An 18647-nucleotide genomic window follows, 5' to 3' on the forward strand; every position below is an offset into this window, starting at 1 on the left:
TGTAAAATTTTATTTTTACAGAATTATTCCTATTTTTTTCTTGTCAATTTTTCCATATATTTCATTTGATTTTTACAATTTTCTGATTTTTCATGGGAGATTTTCCTGCCAGTTTTCCTGCCAAGTGACTTCATGCCATGGTTGTTATTTCTAAGGGACTTCCTGTTCCAGACCAACTACGGTCACATGACCTGCCATCCCTGTCAATCATCCGGCCTGCACTGATGAAACTAGTCACATGACTCTTTGTGTTTGGTCTTGAGTCAGTGGCGGCGGCAGAGGAACAGCTGTAATTAAGTTGTTTTGGAACTCGTGAAACCAACTTGCACAAAAGACAAACCTCATGGCAATGACAGCATATTCAAAGCAAGTTCAAAATAAAGCAGCAGAAACAAAAGAAACTCTCCGGTCACAAGAATCGGATTTTTAAAATAAAGATTAAAATGCTTCCACTTGGCTTTCATTTCATTTTCATTTTGTTGGTATTTATCCAATATTTAAAATGCTTTTTAAGTGATTTGTCCAAATGTTTTTTTTTTAAGTTTGGCCTCAATTTTTCAAATTATTTTTGCACTTCATTTTTTTAACAATTAGATTTTTTTCTCATAAAAACAAGAAAAAAAAACCAAACAGGAACGCAAACACTTACCATAGACTACCATTCATTGTGCTAAGCTACAAAACGTCCTCCTATCACAAAAAAAAATTAGAAAACTTTTTAAATGCTTTGTCCGAATGATTTTTGAAGTTTTGGCCTCAATTTTTCAAAATATTTTTGCACTTTGTTTTTTTCAAGAATGACATTTTTTCCTCAGAAAACAATGAAAAAAACAAACAGTAGCGCACACACTTACCATAGACATCCATTCACTGTGCCAAGCTACATAATGTCCTCCTATCACAAACCAAAATTTAAAATACTTTTTATATGCTTTGTTTGAATGATTTTTGAAGTTTTGGCCTCAATTTTTCAAAATGTTTTTGCACTTTGTTTTTTTCAAGAATTACATATCGTCCTCAGAAAACAATGAAAAAAACAAACCGTAGCGCAAACACTTACCATAGACTTCCATTCATTGTGCTAAGCTACATAACGTCCTTTAAGACGTGGCCCTTTAAGATGATATCGTCTGGTTGAGGAGAACCGCCACTAGAGAACAAGGCACCTGATGAGGAGGAGCAGGATCCCAAGGAAGGAGATGGTGCAGACACAGGAAAAGTGGAGGGACACGAGGCGAAGGACGCCTTCCGGTAGGAAAAGGGGCGGAGCCTGGACATGAGGGGGCGGGGCTTCCGGCAGCTCACAGTACATGCCCGTCCAGCCCTGGTAGCACTGGCAGCTGAACTTCTGCTTCATGTCCATGAGGTCGGCGACTCTGAGGCGGCCCGTCACGCGGAAGCGGCGCCCCGTAGCCGTGGGCCTGCGGCGGACGGCGAAGGAGCGAGGGTTCAGGTGAAGCCCCGCCCCCGAGTCCAGGCTCTTGCGCATACAGCGGCCATTTTTCTTGCACAGGGCTTTGCTGCAGAGCTTGGCGGCAGCGGTGACGTTCACCACGTAATGACCGAGAGGGCCGTCGATGTACTTCTTCACCACCAGGCAGTTGGCCTGTAGGGGGCGGAGCCAAGAGGCAGCGAGACACCAGGCTGGCCATTTTAATCTCCAACGTAACTTTTCAAAAAATACATATCGTCACCCTCTTAAAATAATCGCCTAAGTCATTTTTTTACAAAAATATTTTATGCCTGAATCATCTCCTCATGATGCTGACCACCTCTGGCAAAATTGCCTACATCCTCAGTTAAACAGATTGCCATTCTACCCCTTTAGTAGAAATTGCCTTTGTCAAGAGTGTGTTAAATGGTTCAGTTTTTTTTGTTTCCTGAAAAATCTGAAAAAAATTACTTAAACGATTATTTAAAGAGGGTGACGACATATAACATAAATATATATCTAATCCATAATTTCCTCATTATTTATGATTGAATTCCTATGTAATTAGATATTTCTGCTGATTCAATTATTTGCATTTCATTTGTTTTTCTTTCTTTATTTTTCTAACTGATTCAATCAATTAATAGATTTTTTTTTGTTAATTATTTGATAAGTTTTCAAATGTTATTTTATTATATATGTTTCATATTATCATATATTTGTTTTTCACACATTAATTTATTCATTTGTTTGTTTTAAACTAATTAATTGATCAATATGTTTCAAATTTCTACTTTGTTTATTTGAATATTTATATTTTGTCTATCTGTTGTTTATTATTCTGTCTGTTTCTTTGTAGTTTGTTTATATTTTATTGTCTATATTTTTATATTGACTTCAAATTTGGTTCTGCTCAATCAGAATCTTCTTTTTTCACATTTTTATTTTCTTAATTTCCATAAACTGCATGATATTTCTTAATGGTTCATACATAAAAATAATTTCCCTTTCAATAAAATTGCAGAATTATTTATAATTTTATGATCAATTTAAAACAAAAAAACACAGGAATTTTTCTGGTTTCGCGTCATTTAGAAATGTATCGTCAGAGTATTAAGAGTTTTGAAATAATAAAGAATTCCAATACGCACTAAAGCTAATGCTAACGCTAATTATAACGATAACAAATAATAGTAACAAAACAATGGAGAAATTCTTTTATCACAGCAGCGTAACAGTTATAGCATCAATAAATTGAATATAAATATAAATAGAGAGACAGTCGGAAGACAATTAAAATATAGGGCATAGCAAAGGGCCCATAGCAAAGGGCATTCACAAATAAATAGACAGCAGAGTGAACAACAACATCACGGATAAGAATGCAGAATGGGAAAAAAAATAGCAAGGGTGAGAATGGACAACCAAAATGACAATAACAGGGATATAATAATAATAGCATTGATAAAAATGATGGCTTACCTGAGAGCGGGCGTACTCCGAGGAGCCCCAGAGGACCACACCTGATGCTCCCAAGGAGGCGCTCTCTCCTATGGTGTGGACCAGGTCACTCTGAGGAGCAAGATGAAGAGGGGAAGAGGGTAAATTTTCTCAAGACAAACCATCCCGCCAATAAAGTCCTTCCTGTCCGTTCCACCTCTGAGAACCGACGATCCTCTCGGTTCTCAAGGATTTAGCTTGGAGAAGAACTGGTTCTCGACCGGTGGGTCCGCCCGATCAGGGCAGGGAACTGCAATGGGCAAAGGAGAACACGGGAAAACACTGAAGAACACATGAGACCACACTGGAGAACACAGGTGCATGTAAGAGAACATGTGGAAGAACGCAGGAGAAGGTCTGAGAACATTGGAGAACACAATAGAAAACAAGAGAATGTGAGAGAACATAAGAGAACATATGACAAACAGTAGAGCCATGAAGAACATAGGGGAATGTAGGAGACCAGAGGAGAACACTGAAAATCACAAGGGAATACAGTGGAAGATACAGAACATAGGAGAAGAGAAATCACCAGAGAATACTGGAGGACACAATGGAAAACTGGAGAACACTGGAGAACCTTGGAAGCCAATGCCTGCAAGTGTACTCTTCAGTGAAAGCTGTGGACAATGATTTTGTTCTGTTTGTTCTTCGTGGACATGGAGATAATAATTCATGCAATCGCTCTGTGAGGACATGAGCATACCTCAGACAGAACCTGGAAGGTGTAGGCATAGAACGGACGGGCGTAGACAAAGACGGGCAGGGCATAGTCGGGCCGGGCAATGGCAGCGACCCTGAGCGCTTCCCGAACCCGGTAGTGGACGAACTTGACGGTGTTCGGCGAGGAGCGCAGCTCCAGGTCCAGGTAAACCGATGGGTAGAGTGCTGTGCTGGAGCGCCAAAGCCACATCAGGTGGTCGTTCCGCAAGTGCTCCACATTGGGGCATTCGCCCGTGTAGCCTAGCGGGCGCTGCTTGTAGCCATAATTGTAGCAGTCGGGGAACAGGTAGAACCCCCAGAGTCCGGCGGGCCGGCGGGACTCGGCCAGTGCCAAGGTCAGGTTCATGAAGGCCCTTCCGGCGCGCTCAAAGTTCTCCTTTGCCTCCTTCACCACCTTGCTCTCTGGCCAGTCGGGATGGAGCCAGCGGACCTGCTCTTTGGACTTGTTCCGGTACACATCTTTGGAACCCCAGTTCCGCACCCACTGGGGCCTCCAGTTCTCCCAGTCGATGACTCCCAGGCCCCGGAAGTCCTTGTTGGGGATGTGCTTGTCGATGTCGGCACGAGCCTTGCTCAGGTGCTTGGCGAGGCTCTGGTTCTGCGGGAGGCCGCCGTTGACAGGCGCACCAGCACTGGAATAGTAGGGGTAGTACCCCAGGTGGCTGTGGTAGAAGATGGTGACATTGGGCCCGCTCAGGGTCTCGTTCTGATTGGCCACAATGTCAAAGATCCTGAGGTCCAGGTCCACCTTGAAGCGCAGGCGGCAGGACTCGGTTGGAGCGTTCCACACCACCACAAAGGGCCGGTGCGGGAGCAGTGGCGCCCTTGCCGGCTTTGCTACGCCACCGCCCAGCAGCCAGGCGAGGACCAGGACACCCATCAGCGCCATGTTCCCCCGAGGTTCCTCATGGAGCAATTAGCGGGTGCTCATGGGGGCGAACGGGAACAATGGGGGAGGCGGGGGGAGGGGGCGTTCCAGATTCCACGGGGGTACACAAAGGTCGTCTGTTTTCCGAGGGCGGAGCAAAGGGGACCCCGTTCTCTCCGGCCCCCCGGAACCTTACCCTCCTCTTAACCCTGAATCCTCCGTTGCGTTCGTCAAGAATGGTTTATTCCAAATAGTACCAAACGTTTTCTTGATTTGTTTGTAAAATCGTCAAAAAATATATATCCATACATTTATAATGTTGTATGTACATATAGAAAATATATGATTTGTGTGTATAAATATGAAATTGTGTGTGTGTAAATATACGTATAAATGCATATATATATATCAATTGTCTAGACATAACTAAAACCTATCCACAATAGGTCAATGTACAACATATATACAAAATGTCATACCCATAACATGTATTAAACATTGTATATATATATATTTGATGTTGTAGCTGTGATGTACATATAAATTGTATATAAATATAACAGTTTGTGTGTGTCTATGTCTATATGTATATGTATATATACACATATACATATATTGCATATGAATATATATAATATTGTCTCAATGTATACACCTATCTAAAACCTATCTATGATAGGCAGATGTATGTGACTTTTCACAATATAAAATTGTTTATATATATATATATATATATAGATACACATATAATATTGTGGTACATGTATGTTAAATTACATACATGTACCACGTATCTAAAAAGGGGAAATTTATATATATTTCATATATAAATATGTATATAGTTATATATTTCTATCGATAGATACATATATATGTAGCTTTGTGTATATGTATAATGTATACGTATAACCTATATCAAGTGTGTGTATTTGATGTGTATATAAACAGGATATATATATATAAATAAATATATACATATATATAATTGTATATATTATGCTAGTGTTGTGTATCATCCTCACCAATGTACTACACATCGCTTATATAACATTGATATGTATATATATATATATATATATATATATCCATATTTACATATATGTATATGTATATACTCCCCCCACAAGTCTCCTTGTGAGTCCAGTTACTCCCCCTGCCGTCCCTCCTTCCCCTCCCTCGGTTTTTCCTGAGTTACCGTAAAAAACAGGGGGGGAACCACGGCGGCCCTGTTCACCTCTGAGGACGGCGTGGAAAAAACGATCCCCTCCTGTGAGGAACCAGAGAGTGAGGAAAGGGGGGAGCAGGGAGTTTGGAAACCACAGCAGGCTGGGGTTCCTCCAAATCATTTCATCTTTCCAGGGATCTGAGGAGATGAAGCCGCCGCCGCCGCCGCCACCGCCGCCATCATGGGCCTCGGCCCCTCAGACGCCCCCCGACCCGACCGCAGCCCCCCCACCCCGCTCCTGAAGCGGAACATGTGGGAGCCATTACTCCGACCCGCAGTCCGTGTGGAGCCGCCGCCACCATTAGCATAACAGCCGATGTGCGGATTCCAAACTTCCTTGAGAAGTTCCATTCTCCCCCGTTAACGCTCTTTCGTCAAGCGCCTGCCCGTGTTTACCGCGCCGATTAACGCCGTTAATTACCCCCTAAAACACTGCTGTAATAACCATGTTATTACACTACTTAACAGCTCTTTGCGGTAATTAACCTGTTATTACACTTACAAACTTTCAAATTGTTGTCAACATTTGGTTTTCTTTCCACCTTTGATTGATATATCTTAAAATCAGAATATATCTAAATATAAACATATATAGATAAATAGTGTTTATTATACTGTTATTACATTAAATCTCTGCAGAGGTCTTTCGTTTCACTCCTGTAAATTGTGAGGTAATGTGTGTGTGTGTGTGTGTGTGTGTGTGTGTGTGTGTGTGTGTGTGTGTTGGGGGGGGGGTTCTGGCCCGGTTGGTTCTCCCGGCGCTTTACGGCGCCAGAGCTTCACGGTGGTGGGAGACCCACAGTTCCACGGAGCTTCCAGGCCTTTTTTCCTGGAAGTAATTGATCGGAAACTTTATCCGCGTCTCACACACAGCCACACACACACACACACACACACACACACACACACACACACCTCAAGCAATGCCAATCCAAACAAAAGTGCGGTGAAGCCACTCAGGCAGCCCTGTAACCACGGAGACCACGCAGACAAACACACACGCACACACACACACACATTGTGATAAAATCATGTATTCTCTCTGCTGAGTGCATGTCTTCATATGACCTATGAATGAGTGAGTAAACGGTTGTAGGTTTCTATATGCAGCCCTGTGATTGGTCCAGGCTGATCTAATGTCGTGCTAAGAGAAGCAATTGACGAATGAATGAATGAATTCATAATTGAACACGATCACTGATCACTGGTCACTTTTATCAGCTTTCTATTTGGTTGGGATGAGGAACCATGCCAGAGTGTGTGTGTGTGTGTGTGGGGAGGGGGGGGGTGTATATGTGTGTGTTCCAGAGGCTTTCTGCAGTTTGAAAGCTGCAGAAACTCTGAGTCAGACTCATAATTTAACTCCCCAGCATGCAGATAAGTCATGTGTGTGGTTTCACACGAGCGCATTCCTGCAGCATGAAAACACGAAATTACCGTTGTCAAGGCAACAATTATCTGAGATTTTTTGTTGCTCAATTTCAAGTGAGGTTCTATTGACCAATTACATCCAACCTCCACTGGTCAGCTGTCAATCATCCATACATTCACCCTCTAATGTCAACAGGAGACAGTATTAATTGTATATTCTTGAAGATGTGTACTTCAAATGTATACTTTTTATGAGTATCATGTATTTTCATTTGAAGTTTGTACTTTTGTGCATAATTTTGTACTGCATTTGTCTGTTATTGATAACTGACTTGTCATATATTTTTAAAGTTCCTGAACCAAAACACCATTATAACATCATTCCCTCCTTGGTGTCGCCAAGAAAACTCAGTTTCTATGGCGACGACCCCGCATCTCCTCCTGGAAGGTCAGCATCCCTTCACCGCCGTCACAGCGCAGAGAGCCAATGATGAGCTCAGATGTGTTTGATCACGTAACGGATCTCAGCTAGCGGTGAGCAGCTGTTTGCGGCTAGCATGCTGTCATTCAACCAATTTGTTGGGCAAGAATTGTGATCCTAATCTGAGGTACTGCTGCCATTCCAGAAGACTTTTTTGGTGATTAAAGTACTTTTACATTTTTTTGTTTTTTTTTTAGAATTATCCATAGCATTTTCTGCAACTTCCGCCTGGCGGGTCCTTAGAGAGCCCTCCTGCGATGCATTCAATGACCTGATTCTTGCAGGGGAAAACACAGCAATTCACAGCGCACAAACAAATGAGTGAGTAAATATGCAATCTTACTGCTGTCAAATTAAATTTATCATTTACTATGATAATAAAAAAAAATATTTTTTTTAAATCCCTTCCTGTAGTTAGTTCCATTAGTCAATTGCCAATTTACAAAAAGACATGTGCGTGAAAACAGTAGAAACTCGATTTACGAACAACTCTGATCACGAACTAATTGGCCAATTAACAAGAGTTTTCTATCAAATTTTGAAATTGACCTGTCATAGGCGTTCCACGTTGTGACGTCATAGCGTAGCGGCGTGCTGAGTTGCATTGTTTACCCTATTTTCTGGACTATTGAGCGCACCTGACTGTAAGCCGCACCGGCTAAAAATAAACAAAAAGATATATGTGTGTTTTATTTTTACTAATTGAGTGAAGAAAATGCAGAGTACAAGCGCTGACAAGAGAAAAGACCAGCAATACAGTAATAATTAAAGTTATCTTTACTTCCTGTATTTTTGCCTCTAATACCCCATAAAAGAGCGCAGTATGTGTTTTGGGGGCTGAAAAACGGATCAATGGGATTTCCGGAAATACTGATTCGGTTCACAAACAGAGTTGCAGAACAAATTAAATTTGTAAGCCGAGGCTCTAGCTTATGCATGTGTATATATATATATATATATATATATATTTGTTTTGAAAGGGATCAGCAGGAGAGAAAATAGTCCCCTGGCTGATTCTGCAAGGATGTCAGAGCCACAGACCAGGCTTAGCTGGGACAATGGTAGCGCAGTGTGTCGTCAGCCTCCCCCCTGAGCTTACACACCCCTGCTGCGGAAATCAGGTCAACACCCCCAACACCCCCCCCCCCCCCCCCCCCCCCCCCCAAAATATAAAAACAGCAGAGTTGGAGCCACGCTGACAGAAAACCCGGTAGGTGAGCCATCACTGCGTCATCTGCAAAGAGCTTCACCTCTGGCTTTGTGGATTCTGGGGACGAGGCTGCAGGGAATTCTAATTTCTCTATTTTTTTCTCATTTTGGGTATTTTTTTGGCCGATTTTCGGGCTAATCAGCATCTTTGTGCAATTTTTTCATTACCAAGGGGATTGTAGGTTATTTTTTCTAATTTATGCTGTTTTGATTAGTTTTGTGAATTTCAGAATTTTCAGAAATATTTCCTGATGGTTTTATTTTCATTGTCAGATTATTTATTTTAAATTGCTGGTGAAGCTTCCTGTATTCTTTTTCATTATTTTATTTGTAAATTTTTTTTTTTTTCTTGCTGATTTTAAGACAAAAAAGTACAAATTCAGATTTTTTTTAACAGTTTTTTCATCATTTCGAGATTAGGAATTCTTTAGCGAATGTTCCATTTGTTTTCTCATTATTTTCTCATTATTGCCAATTTGAGCTAATTTTGCAAGAACTTCATTTTTGAAAGTACCCTGCCTCCACCCGCCACAGAACCATCTGTTTTCATAGTGATTTGACGTATGTGTGTGTGTGTGTGTGTGTGTGTAATCTCTACTTCCTGGCCACCAGAGTCATGAACACATACGAAGAGTACGGCGAAGACGAGCTTGATGGCTATGTCATCCAGCGCGGCATCCAGGATTCCTGCCAGGACGCTTTCCTTAAATCCGCCGCCAGGTAGCCCCACCCATCGTCATCCCCAACCCCCTTTTCCTCATCAGAAACATCCAATCAAATCCGACCCTCCCGCCCCCTTCTGCTAGCTTAGCGCCGCCGACCGACGGGAATCTCCGAGTCTTGGCCGCCATTGAGCAGGGTATGTCTGCAGCAGCGGTACCGACCCCGTTGAGGGGTCCGGGGGTGCACAGGAAATGGCGTCACCCAGGGTGACCGTGTCCTCCTCTCTTCTCGAGAAGGCGACGCCTCCATCCTGCAGGAGCTGCTGGGTCACGGCGCCGCCTTCAGAGAGCGGGACGCCCACGGCTGGCTCCCCCTCCACCGCGCCGCATCCTGTCCCGACCCCGAAGTCCTGGGCGTCGTCCTCCGCCGTGAGTCGTCTTTCAGAATTACTTCGGGATTTACCGAACAATCCATCAGATGAAGCGCCGGTGGGGACAGGAGCCACTGGATAAGAGCAGCTCCCCGGAATTATGCTAATCCGGGGAACGCTAATCCATGGAGCGCTCACCACCAACAGCTGATGTCCCCTGTTAGCTTACAATCTTTCTCTGCCAGGAGGTCGACCCGCTGTGGCGGCGCCGCTCCCCATGAATTTGCCCTCTGACCTCCCAGTGTGTGTGTGTGTGTGTGTGTGTGTGTGTGTGTACTCACCCTCAGTGGCGTCCCAGGGTCTTAGTCTGGAGGACAGGACGACGGTGGGCGGGGAGACGGCGCTCACGTTGGCGGTGAGGGCAGGCCTGGTGCGCAATGTGGCGGCCTTGCTCGGACACGGAGCGTTGCCGAACAACGCCAACGGGAAGAATGAGTCGCCGCTGTTGCTAGGTAACCGCAATGTGAATTAAAAAAAAAAAAAAGCTAGGGTGCTAACTAGCATGTTGTGACACTTAAACCACTAATAAATGGTTTCAGCGGTGAGGACAGGTTTGTACCAGATGACATCCGCCCTGGTGGCCGGCGGCGCCTGGGTGGAGCAGGTCTGCGGGAAGAAGTGGACGGCCATGCACGAGGCGGCGCGGCTGGGCGACGCCGACATCATGATACTGCTGCTCAGGAACGGCGGGCATGTGAACCAGAGGGACGTGACGGGGATGACGCCGCTCGCCGTCGCTGCCGAACACGGGCACTATCACGCGGTGGAGATTCTAGTGAATTGCGGTCAGTCCGGCGTTTCCGTCGATAACAGACAATTACAAACCATCCTGTCAGAGCAGCACCATCTTGTAAGGTTGTTTGTGAAAACTCCTGCAGCTAACCGATAAGCTAGGTTTAAGGATTCAATAATGGAGATGAAAGCGAGAAGGTGCTTGATGACTTGTTCCTCTCCTTTTCCTCGTCTCACTTCCCCCAGGAAGCAGAGTGAACTCCCAGGCCTGCACCGGGGAGAGCGTCCTGCTGGACGCCGCCGGGTCAGGGAACACCGCCTGCCTTCAGCTGCTGCTGGACAATGGCGCCGACCCAAATTTGCCAAGCCTGACGGGACACCTGCCCATCCACAAGGCAGCGTACGCAGGACACTACGAGTGAGCAACCAAAGTTTGCACTGTCCTGTTTTATTCAACCAAGAAACTCCAGGTGGTGCGCAGTACTTGGAGTTTAAGTGGTACTTGGAGGTCAGGCAGTACCAAAAGATCATGTGGTTGTAGTAATGACACAAGTTTGGATCTAAGAAGAACTATCACTTGGAAACATTAAACTCCCCGGACATCATGGGTCACGTCTGTGGATGTTCACAAAAGCGAGCACTGGAGAGCCTGTCGTGGTTCTTACATATTTCTGCTGCTTTCCTTCAGAGTCCTGAAGATGCTGATACCCCTGACCTCTAAGAAGGCCATCAAAGAGGCGGGTCAAAGTCCGGTCCACTCGGCGGCAGAAGGGGGTCACCCCTGCTGCCTGGAGCTCCTGCTGAGCCAGGGCTTCGATGTCAACTACCGCATGAGCACCAGGAGCTCAGAGAACTACCGTGACATGAGGAGGAGCGCCCTGTACTTCGCTGTCTCCAACAGTGACGTGGAGTGCACCCGAGTCCTGCTGGCTGCGGGGGCCAAGACTGACCTGGACCCACTGTGCTGCCTCCTGGTGGCGGTGCGGGCCGGGCGCCACGAGATCGCCAGGCTGCTGCTGGCGGCCCGGGCGGATGTGAACTGCTACTTCCGGGTGGTGAGCGACACGGTGTTCCCCACGGCGCTGCAGTACTGCCTGAAGGACGAGGCCATGATGAGGCTGCTGCTCAGCCACGGCTACCAGGCTGAGCGCTGCTTCCGCTGTCGCCATGACGACAGTGGCGGCGCGCCAGACGGCAGTGAGGACACAATCCCGGTGAGTGGCATGAAGAGTTCTGCTTGGTCAGCCGAGCAAGGTTCATATTGAACCCTTTAATGGCGCTGAATTGAGCAAGATGAATTTGCAATTTACCCCTCCATCCACGCCTGCAGTTCTGTGACTTCCTGAGCCTCTGCTGTCTCCGCTCCCTCTCGGGCCGAGTGGTCAGGGTCCTGCTGGACTATGTTGGCCCGGTGCGGCTCTGTTCCAGACTCAGGGGAGTTCTGGAGGGACATGGCGACTGGCCCTTCATTCAGGAGGTTCTCTGTAAGTCCCAACCCCAGAACCAGAACATCTCAAAATGACTTACCCAAAGCAGCTGAAGATGTCTCAACGATCCAACTCCCTCTGGTTTCTTTGTTCCTACATATTTCTTCCCCCGCTTCTGCAGCCTCCCCCCGTCCGCTCGCCCACCTCTGCCGGCTGGAGGTCCGAAGGCGTCTAACCCTGAAGAGGCTCAACAACCTGGAGGTCATGACCTCGCTGCCCCCTGGGATCAGGAGCTTCATACTGTACCGCCAGCTCCCGCTCCCCGGGCAGGACGTCGAACGTAGCGCAGCCGCCGCTCCCCCCAAGACCCGAGGGCCTTAATCTATTTCCTATTTGAGTTATTTTTATTGGTACGTCAACTTCCTGTGGGTTCTATTTTGTACTTCATGAATAAATGTACATGTCATACCAATGCCGTGATGTAGTTTCATGGAGTCATGAGGTAATGATAGTTGTGATGTCATGATGCTGTGTTGTGAGGTCATGCTGTGGACGTCATGTTATGACATCATGGTGTCTTAGTTCCACAAGCCCGTCGAGCTGCGATGATGTCACCTTGTGACATCGGCGTGTGATGATGTGATGTCACAATGTTGTGATGTCATTTGCCACAGTTGTACAGCCAAAGCCCTTCCCGGGTCAAGGGTCAACCCAGCCCGTTGTCACATGAAATCTTCTTGGATGTGATAACGAGACGTTGAAAAGAATGTTGATAAAAACAAATAAAACGTCCAGCAACGAGGGGGGGGGGGGGGTCACGGCGACTCTGCACTTGTTTGTTGAACGACTGTGTTATTACTGCACATGTGACGGCTGCTGAGTACAGGAACAGGTGACAACTATAAATACTCGGAGGGGCTGGGGCAGTAAGGGGGAGCGTTGGGGGCAAACGGGGGAGCTAAGCCCGAGGGAAAACAAGCCACCACTGAGTCCAGACTCTGGTTCCATCAGGTGAGGTTCTGTCCGGTTCGACTTCTGCTTCGGTTTTCGTGTTTCTTCTACCTCGGATATAAACCCAAAGGACGAGTGCATAGAGTACAGCGAGTACAAGTACACAGTCTTAGTCACCAAAAAGTACTATAACTCGGTCCGAGAGCAGCAGCTCCGAACCAGGGGGGCGAGGCTTCAACACTGATTGGACAGGAAACTCAGCTGGTGGTGGAGAACTGGGAAGAAATAATGGAGAAAATCTGAAGGCATTAGAGAGGAGAGTCACATGGGGCAAGGAGTGGAGGGTTGGCCTGGTCCACGAATCCAGAACCGCAGAAGGGTTGGATGGAACCTCCTAGGGTTCTCTCTCAGTGAAGAGAACGGTTCTAAAAAGCCGAGGTGGTGATCTCGGTGTTTGAGGATGGATGAGGACCAGAACCGACCATCAGAACCCGCCGCCAAGGAGGTTCTCCGGGAGTCCATCTCAAGTCCGCGCCCTGCAGACCCTGCCAGGTACAGCCGCCAACCCGATGTGTTTGGATCATTCCAAGTTGCCCTCTTTGATGTGCACGCTCTCCCAGCAGGATCCAAGCCCTGCGGCTCCGAGACGCCATCGAACAAGGTCAGTGATAGAACCCTAAGCAACACAATGAACGAATGTTGGGCCGGCCCCCTGAGCGAGCGTTTCAAGTGATACGTCCATTGCGTACTAGCATGGGAAGGTCGCAGATGTTGTACTGATACTTGCAGGGTAGTGTCAGCATAGAGACTCCAATAATTTTTTGGGGATTACTTCAATATTTTCTATTACCTGCTAGCGGCATGGTTCCCCCCCCAAGCAGAACCAGCAACCCCGAGTGACTCTTTCAGGTCACCGCCCTCCAAATATCACCTTCTGTGACTGCTAATGGTTATATTGGCGTATCCCGGGGTTCCAGGTCCCCTGGTGTAACCATGACAATACTTGCAGGTGACCTACCGGCCCTGCAGGAGCTCAGCGACTCGCTGGCTGACTTCCTCCAGACGGACGAGGATGGCCTCTACCCTCTGCACAGGGCCGTGGTCCAGCCCCAGGTCTCCATCCTGGAGAAGGTCCTTCACGGTGAGTGGGAGGGCGCACACCTTCACTTCGGCAAGAATGGATCATTGCTTATTGGTATAATACATGTGTAATAACAAGAGTGGTTCTGCAGCCTCTCTGGGTCTTACTCTGGAGGAGACGACGTCCGAGGGCGAGACCTTCCTGACCCTGGCGGTGACAGCCGGCTGGGTGGACAACGTGCAGCTGCTGCTAGACTACGGTGCTTCTCCTCACGCCACCAACGACAGGAAGGAGTCACCGCTGCTCTTAGGTGCGATGGACGTCGCCTCTGGGTAACCCCCGCCTACTAACCGGCATGTTCCGTGTTGTCCGTCGCAGCGGTACGAGGCGGGTCCCCCCGCATGGTGTCCTGCCTGCTGGCAGGCGGAGCCAGGGTGGGGCAGGTGTGCCTCAGGAAGTGGACGGCAGTCCACGAGGCGTCCAGGGGCGGCGGTCTGCGGGTCCTGGAGCTACTGCTGCGACACGGGGGACGGGTGGAGGAGACCGACCAGCACGGCGTGACTCCGCTGGGCATCGCTGCCGAGTACAGTCACCCCGACCTCCTGGAGCTCCTCATACAACATGGTGACCAGACACGTCTCACAAAATCGGTCAAATCCATTGAACGGAAGCTATGACATAGTTTCACTGATTGTAAAGGTGCTTTGTACTTCGTAGGGAAACACAAAAAGAACATTCTATGACAAAGAAGTACGATATCGTTAGAGGTGGAATTCAATAATCAGCGAGATTTCCCGATATCTTTTCCATTCGATATCTCCTTGAGAAACGTGAAAACGTAAGGTTCCGAAAGACTAAGTGCGACGGGTTTCCATGTGTTCTCGCCAACGATAGTTGGATATTAAAAACAGGTAATAATGGTCCTTGCTTTCTTAAAGAAAGGGGTCTGCTCTCCAACAGTCGATGTCGTGGCGACCTCGGCGACTTTAAGGACGCCCTTCCCACAAGGAGAGCACTAATTCTCCCAGGTTCTCATTGGCTGTTCTTGAGCTTCTTCAGTTTTGAGTTGTCCTCCATGCTGTTGGACAGGGTCCTTCTGTGTAGTCATTGTTCACAACACCTTTATTGGACTTTGATCAATGTCCCATCGACATTGGTTCCCTTCTCCTCAACACTAGTCAATGGATACTTCAGCTCCAGGGTTCCCTCCACGGGTCTTGTGTTGCCTGAACAACAGTGTATTCTGGTCCAGTTGAACCTTCCAACCTCTTCTTCTTTGGCCCTCAGGTGCCGACGTCAACGCACAAGCCCCCAACGGCGACAGCGTCCTGTATGACGCGGCAGGCTCGGGGAACCCGGACTGCCTCAACATCCTGCTGCGGCACGGAGCGAATCCCAATGCCCACAACCTGAGTTCGCAGCTGCCAATCCACCGGGCGGCGTATGAGGGGAACTACCTGTGAGTCAGCCAAAGGGGAGAAACAGGTTCTGCTGTTTTCGACCTTGGTTGAGGAGTCCAGATTATGATTTCGTCCTGGTTCCAATACCAGTCTGTTATTGGATCCCCAAAAAAGAACATCTGCACCCAAATTTGGCTCCAAAATTCTTGAAAACAGTGACATAGCAATGCCTCCATCCATTTGTGAGGCTCTGTTGCTGGTGTTCTGAAGTAGCTTCCTGTTCTCTGTTAGAGCCCTGAGGATTCTGATCCCGGTCACCACCCGACATGCCCTTCGCCTGTCGGGTCAGAGCCCTGTCCATTCAGCCGCCGACGGAGGCCACGCCCACTGCCTGGAACTCCTGCTGCAGCATGGCTTCGACATCAACGTGACGCTGGCGCACCACCTCTCCGAAAACTACGGTGACATGAGGAGGACACCGTTGTTCTTCACCGTCTCCAATGGGGACACCACCTGCACAGATCTGCTGCTGAGGTTCGGGGCCAAGCCGGACCTGGACCCGCTGCGCTGCCTCCTGGTGGCCGTCCGATCAGGACGCTACGAAATCGTGAGGCTGCTCCTGGCGGCTGGTGCCAACGTGAACTGCTACATGGCGACCCCAAACAACATAGCGTTCCCTGCGGCATTGCAGTTCTGCCTGAAGGACGAGGTGATGCTGCGCCTGTTGCTAAACCACGGCTACGATGCTGCGAGGTGCTTCTGCTGTAACCATGGCGACAATTGGGAAGACCTGGACGAGTCTGGCTACTCAAACGTTCAAGAAGGGAAAGTACCCGTGAGTATTTTCTAGTACTTTCCTGAGGGGTCCAGAAGGTACATTTTCAGGAAGTTGTTGTTCGGGGTCAATGGTCTCTTCCTTTTGTCCAGTTCTGCAGCTTCCTCTGTGTTCCCTGGCTGGAGAACCTGGCGGGTAGAGTCATCTCCATCCTCCTGGACTATGTTGGACCTGTATCTCTGTGCGGGAAACTGAGGAGGATCCTGGAGGAGCAGGAGGAGTGGCCTGGTATCCTCAGCACTACCGGTGAGTCCACATGGGGGCGGGGGGAGGGCAAGAGCAGGGAGACATGTTTAAGTTTCAAAATAAACTTTTTTTTTTTTGACAAACATCAAACTCAGAACCGGAGACTCAGCAGAAAGAAACACAAAAAAAAAAAAAAAAAAAAAAAAAAAATGACGGGCATACAAGTTTGATGACGGGAAAAAAGTGCCAAAGAGGCAGGAAGTGCATTCTGGCTGATGGGCTTGTGCTCTGCAGGAAACGCCCGCCCTCTGACCCACCTGAGCCGCATCGCCATCAGGAAGCACCTGAGCTGCCGCGGTGTGCCGACGCTCCCCCTACCCGATAGGATCAAGGACTTCCTGTTGTTCAGGGACAAGGACTTGTACAGCCAAATCGTCTGCAGGGATGACTGAAGATGTTCTCCGCATTCTTCTCACCTGTGGAGCAGGAAGTGCATTGAATGTGGGGGTAATTCTATGATGTCCTGGAAGAACCGATCTTTGTGCTGCTTCTTCAACGGTTTTATTGGTAAATGCTTGTTTATTAAAAATAAAAACAACCAAAATCACACTTGTTAGAGCGGTAACCAAGGAGTTAGCTTAGCACAATGAATGTGGGCCTATGGTAAATATTAGCCAGTTTTTCCAACCCTCCAAAAGCAAAAACATTAAGCAATGTCCTGTTTGTATTTTGCGTTCCTGTTACTTAGGCTAACAGTTACCACAGGCTGCAATTCATTATGCTTAGCTAACTAGTCACTAGCAGGCAACCAATTCCATACAAACAAAAACTTTCTTTAAAGCGAAGTTAATTATGTGATCACATGATTGATGTTCAGCGCACATGTGCGAGTTTACTTGCCCCGGCTAGCATTAGGGTTTTTATTGTAAAAAAACTTTTTTTATCTTAGAATTTTAATTTTGTTTTGTTTTCAGGGCATTTTATTTTAAAAGTCTCTGACAGGAGTATAAAAAATAAAGTTCAAGAATCTTCTTTGATAGCTTGTTGCTAATGGCGACGCCAAACCATCACACCTGGTTCCAGTACAAGAGGCTTGCAGCGCCCCCTGGTGGACACATGAGGAAGTGCAGCTGTGCATGTGATTCCAACAGGAATGTAATGGCAAGATGATTGATAGAATGGAGATTATTGATAATAGATCACTGATAGAACATAGATTATTGATAGAATAGAGATTACTTGTAGATTGGGATATTTGATAGGATATTATTGATGTACTGGAGTAGTTGATCGAAGTTTAAAAGATCAGATATAGATTATTGATGGAATAAAGATTATAGATAAAAAGGATATTATTGATAGATTGGGGTAACTGATCGAGGACTGTTGATAGAATAGAGATAACTGATAGTAGATAATTGATAGTACATACATTATTGATAGAATCCAGATAATTGATTGAATATAGATTATTGATAGAATGGAAATTACTGAGAGAGGATGTGAAGGTAGTTGGAGTGAGAGAGGAAGATACAGAGAATAGGGTTAGATGGAGAAAGTTGACTCGCTGTGGCGACCCCTAACGGGAAAAGCCGAAAGAAGAAGAAGAAGAAGAAGAAGGAAATTACTGGAAGATTGGGGTAGTTGATAAATTAATGATAGATCGGAGGAGTCGATAGTGTATAACTGATAGAACAAATTATTGATCAAATTGAGATAATTGATATAAGATAGATTTTTGATAGTGTAGAGATAATTGTAAGATCAGGTATGTTATGGGAGACTATTGGAATATAGATATAGATTATTGATAAAATGAGCATTACTGATAGACTGGGGTAATTGATAGAAGAGTATTGATAGAATAGATAACTGATGGTAGATTATCATCAGAATCAAGATAAGTGATAGAATATAAGTTATTTATAGAATACAGATTGTTGTAAGATGAGGGTAATTGTGAATAGATTATTGATAGAATCTCGATTATTGATGGGGGTGATCGAGGAGCAGCTATGTTGTTTACATTGCCATCTGGTGGCCGCTGAAGGGACTGGGATGGGACCTGTGGGCCTGGGACGTCAATCACCATGGCAACGGCGTGTCCTGAGACAAATGGTAGCGCAATGACAG

The 18647-nt window shown here is 46.6% G+C and overlaps 3 protein-coding genes across 6 annotated transcripts; 2 read left to right on the plus strand and 1 right to left on the minus strand.

Annotated features, from left to right (window-relative positions):
* Window positions 1–4544, minus strand: hyal6 (hyaluronoglucosaminidase 6). The gene is made up of 3 exons (XM_086148785.1): window positions 3639–4544; window positions 2915–3004; window positions 1–1606 (listed from the first exon to the last, which is right to left on the minus strand). Exons 1-3 carry the CDS (start codon window positions 4542–4544, stop codon window positions 1151–1153), a joined length of 1452 nt encoding a protein of 483 aa, XP_086004911.1. The 3' UTR covers window positions 1–1150.
* A 4881-nt stretch (window positions 4545–9425) lies between these two features.
* On the plus strand, window positions 9426–12461 carry LOC147232469 (ankyrin repeat and SOCS box protein 15-like). The gene is made up of 9 exons (XM_086148924.1): window positions 9426–9529; window positions 9574–9668; window positions 9769–9900; window positions 10190–10354; window positions 10442–10687; window positions 10881–11052; window positions 11323–11848; window positions 11965–12118; window positions 12243–12461. Exons 1-9 carry the CDS (start codon window positions 9426–9428, stop codon window positions 12440–12442), a joined length of 1794 nt encoding a protein of 597 aa, XP_086005050.1. The 3' UTR covers window positions 12443–12461.
* A 509-nt stretch (window positions 12462–12970) lies between these two features.
* Window positions 12971–17118, plus strand: LOC147232470 (ankyrin repeat and SOCS box protein 15-like). Of its 4 annotated transcripts, none has more exons than XM_086149311.1 (9): window positions 12971–13564; window positions 13636–13673; window positions 14022–14153; window positions 14245–14403; window positions 14472–14717; window positions 15381–15552; window positions 15785–16328; window positions 16421–16574; window positions 16809–17118. In XM_086149311.1, exons 1-9 carry the CDS (start codon window positions 13473–13475, stop codon window positions 16964–16966), a joined length of 1695 nt encoding a protein of 564 aa, XP_086005437.1. In that variant the 5' UTR covers window positions 12971–13472; the 3' UTR covers window positions 16967–17118. The 4 variants fall into 4 exon arrangements, with proteins under 4 accessions (XP_086005437.1, XP_086005439.1, XP_086005436.1 ...); XM_086149310.1 differs by having other exon boundaries at window positions 12991–13564; window positions 13633–13673; XM_086149313.1 differs by lacking the exon at window positions 14472–14717.
* Window positions 17119–18647: the final 1529 nt, after the last annotated feature.

Source organism: Fistularia commersonii, chromosome 7 (assembly GCF_037954325.1).
Source record: "Fistularia commersonii isolate RoL2024-O1a breed Wild chromosome 7, RoL_Fcom_v1.0, whole genome shotgun sequence".
In the NCBI taxonomy this organism is placed as follows: Eukaryota; Metazoa; Chordata; class Actinopteri; order Syngnathiformes; family Fistulariidae; genus Fistularia; species Fistularia commersonii.

What these genes read in the sequence shown, in the direction of transcription:
- LOC147232469 (XM_086148924.1), top strand. Translation starts at nt 9,426, where the DNA reads ATGAACACATACGAAGAGTACGGCGAAGACGAGCTTGATGGCTATGTC. An exon ending in CTTGGCCGCCATTGAGCAGG is followed by an intron (nt 9,669 to 9,768) that starts GTATGTCTGCAG and finishes CTTCTCGAGAAG; the next exon opens with GCGACGCCTCCATCCTGCAG. An exon ending in GCGTACGCAGGACACTACGA is followed by an intron (nt 11,053 to 11,322) that starts GTGAGCAACCAA and finishes GCTTTCCTTCAG; the next exon opens with AGTCCTGAAGATGCTGATAC.
- LOC147232470 (XM_086149310.1), top strand. Translation starts at nt 13,473, where the DNA reads ATGGATGAGGACCAGAACCGACCATCAGAACCCGCCGCCAAGGAGGTT. An exon ending in GGAGTCACCGCTGCTCTTAG is followed by an intron (nt 14,404 to 14,471) that starts GTGCGATGGACG and finishes TGTCCGTCGCAG; the next exon opens with CGGTACGAGGCGGGTCCCCC. An exon ending in TTCAAGAAGGGAAAGTACCC is followed by an intron (nt 16,329 to 16,420) that starts GTGAGTATTTTC and finishes CCTTTTGTCCAG; the next exon opens with TTCTGCAGCTTCCTCTGTGT.
- hyal6 (XM_086148785.1), bottom strand. Translation starts at nt 4,544, where the DNA reads ATGGCGCTGATGGGTGTCCTGGTCCTCGCCTGGCTGCTGGGCGGTGGC. An exon ending in CCTTCCAGGTTCTGTCTGAG is followed by an intron (nt 3,005 to 3,638) that starts GTATGCTCATGT and finishes CTTGCTCCTCAG; the next exon opens with AGTGACCTGGTCCACACCAT. An exon ending in CGGAGTACGCCCGCTCTCAG is followed by an intron (nt 1,607 to 2,914) that starts GTAAGCCATCAT and finishes CGCCCCCTACAG; the next exon opens with GCCAACTGCCTGGTGGTGAA.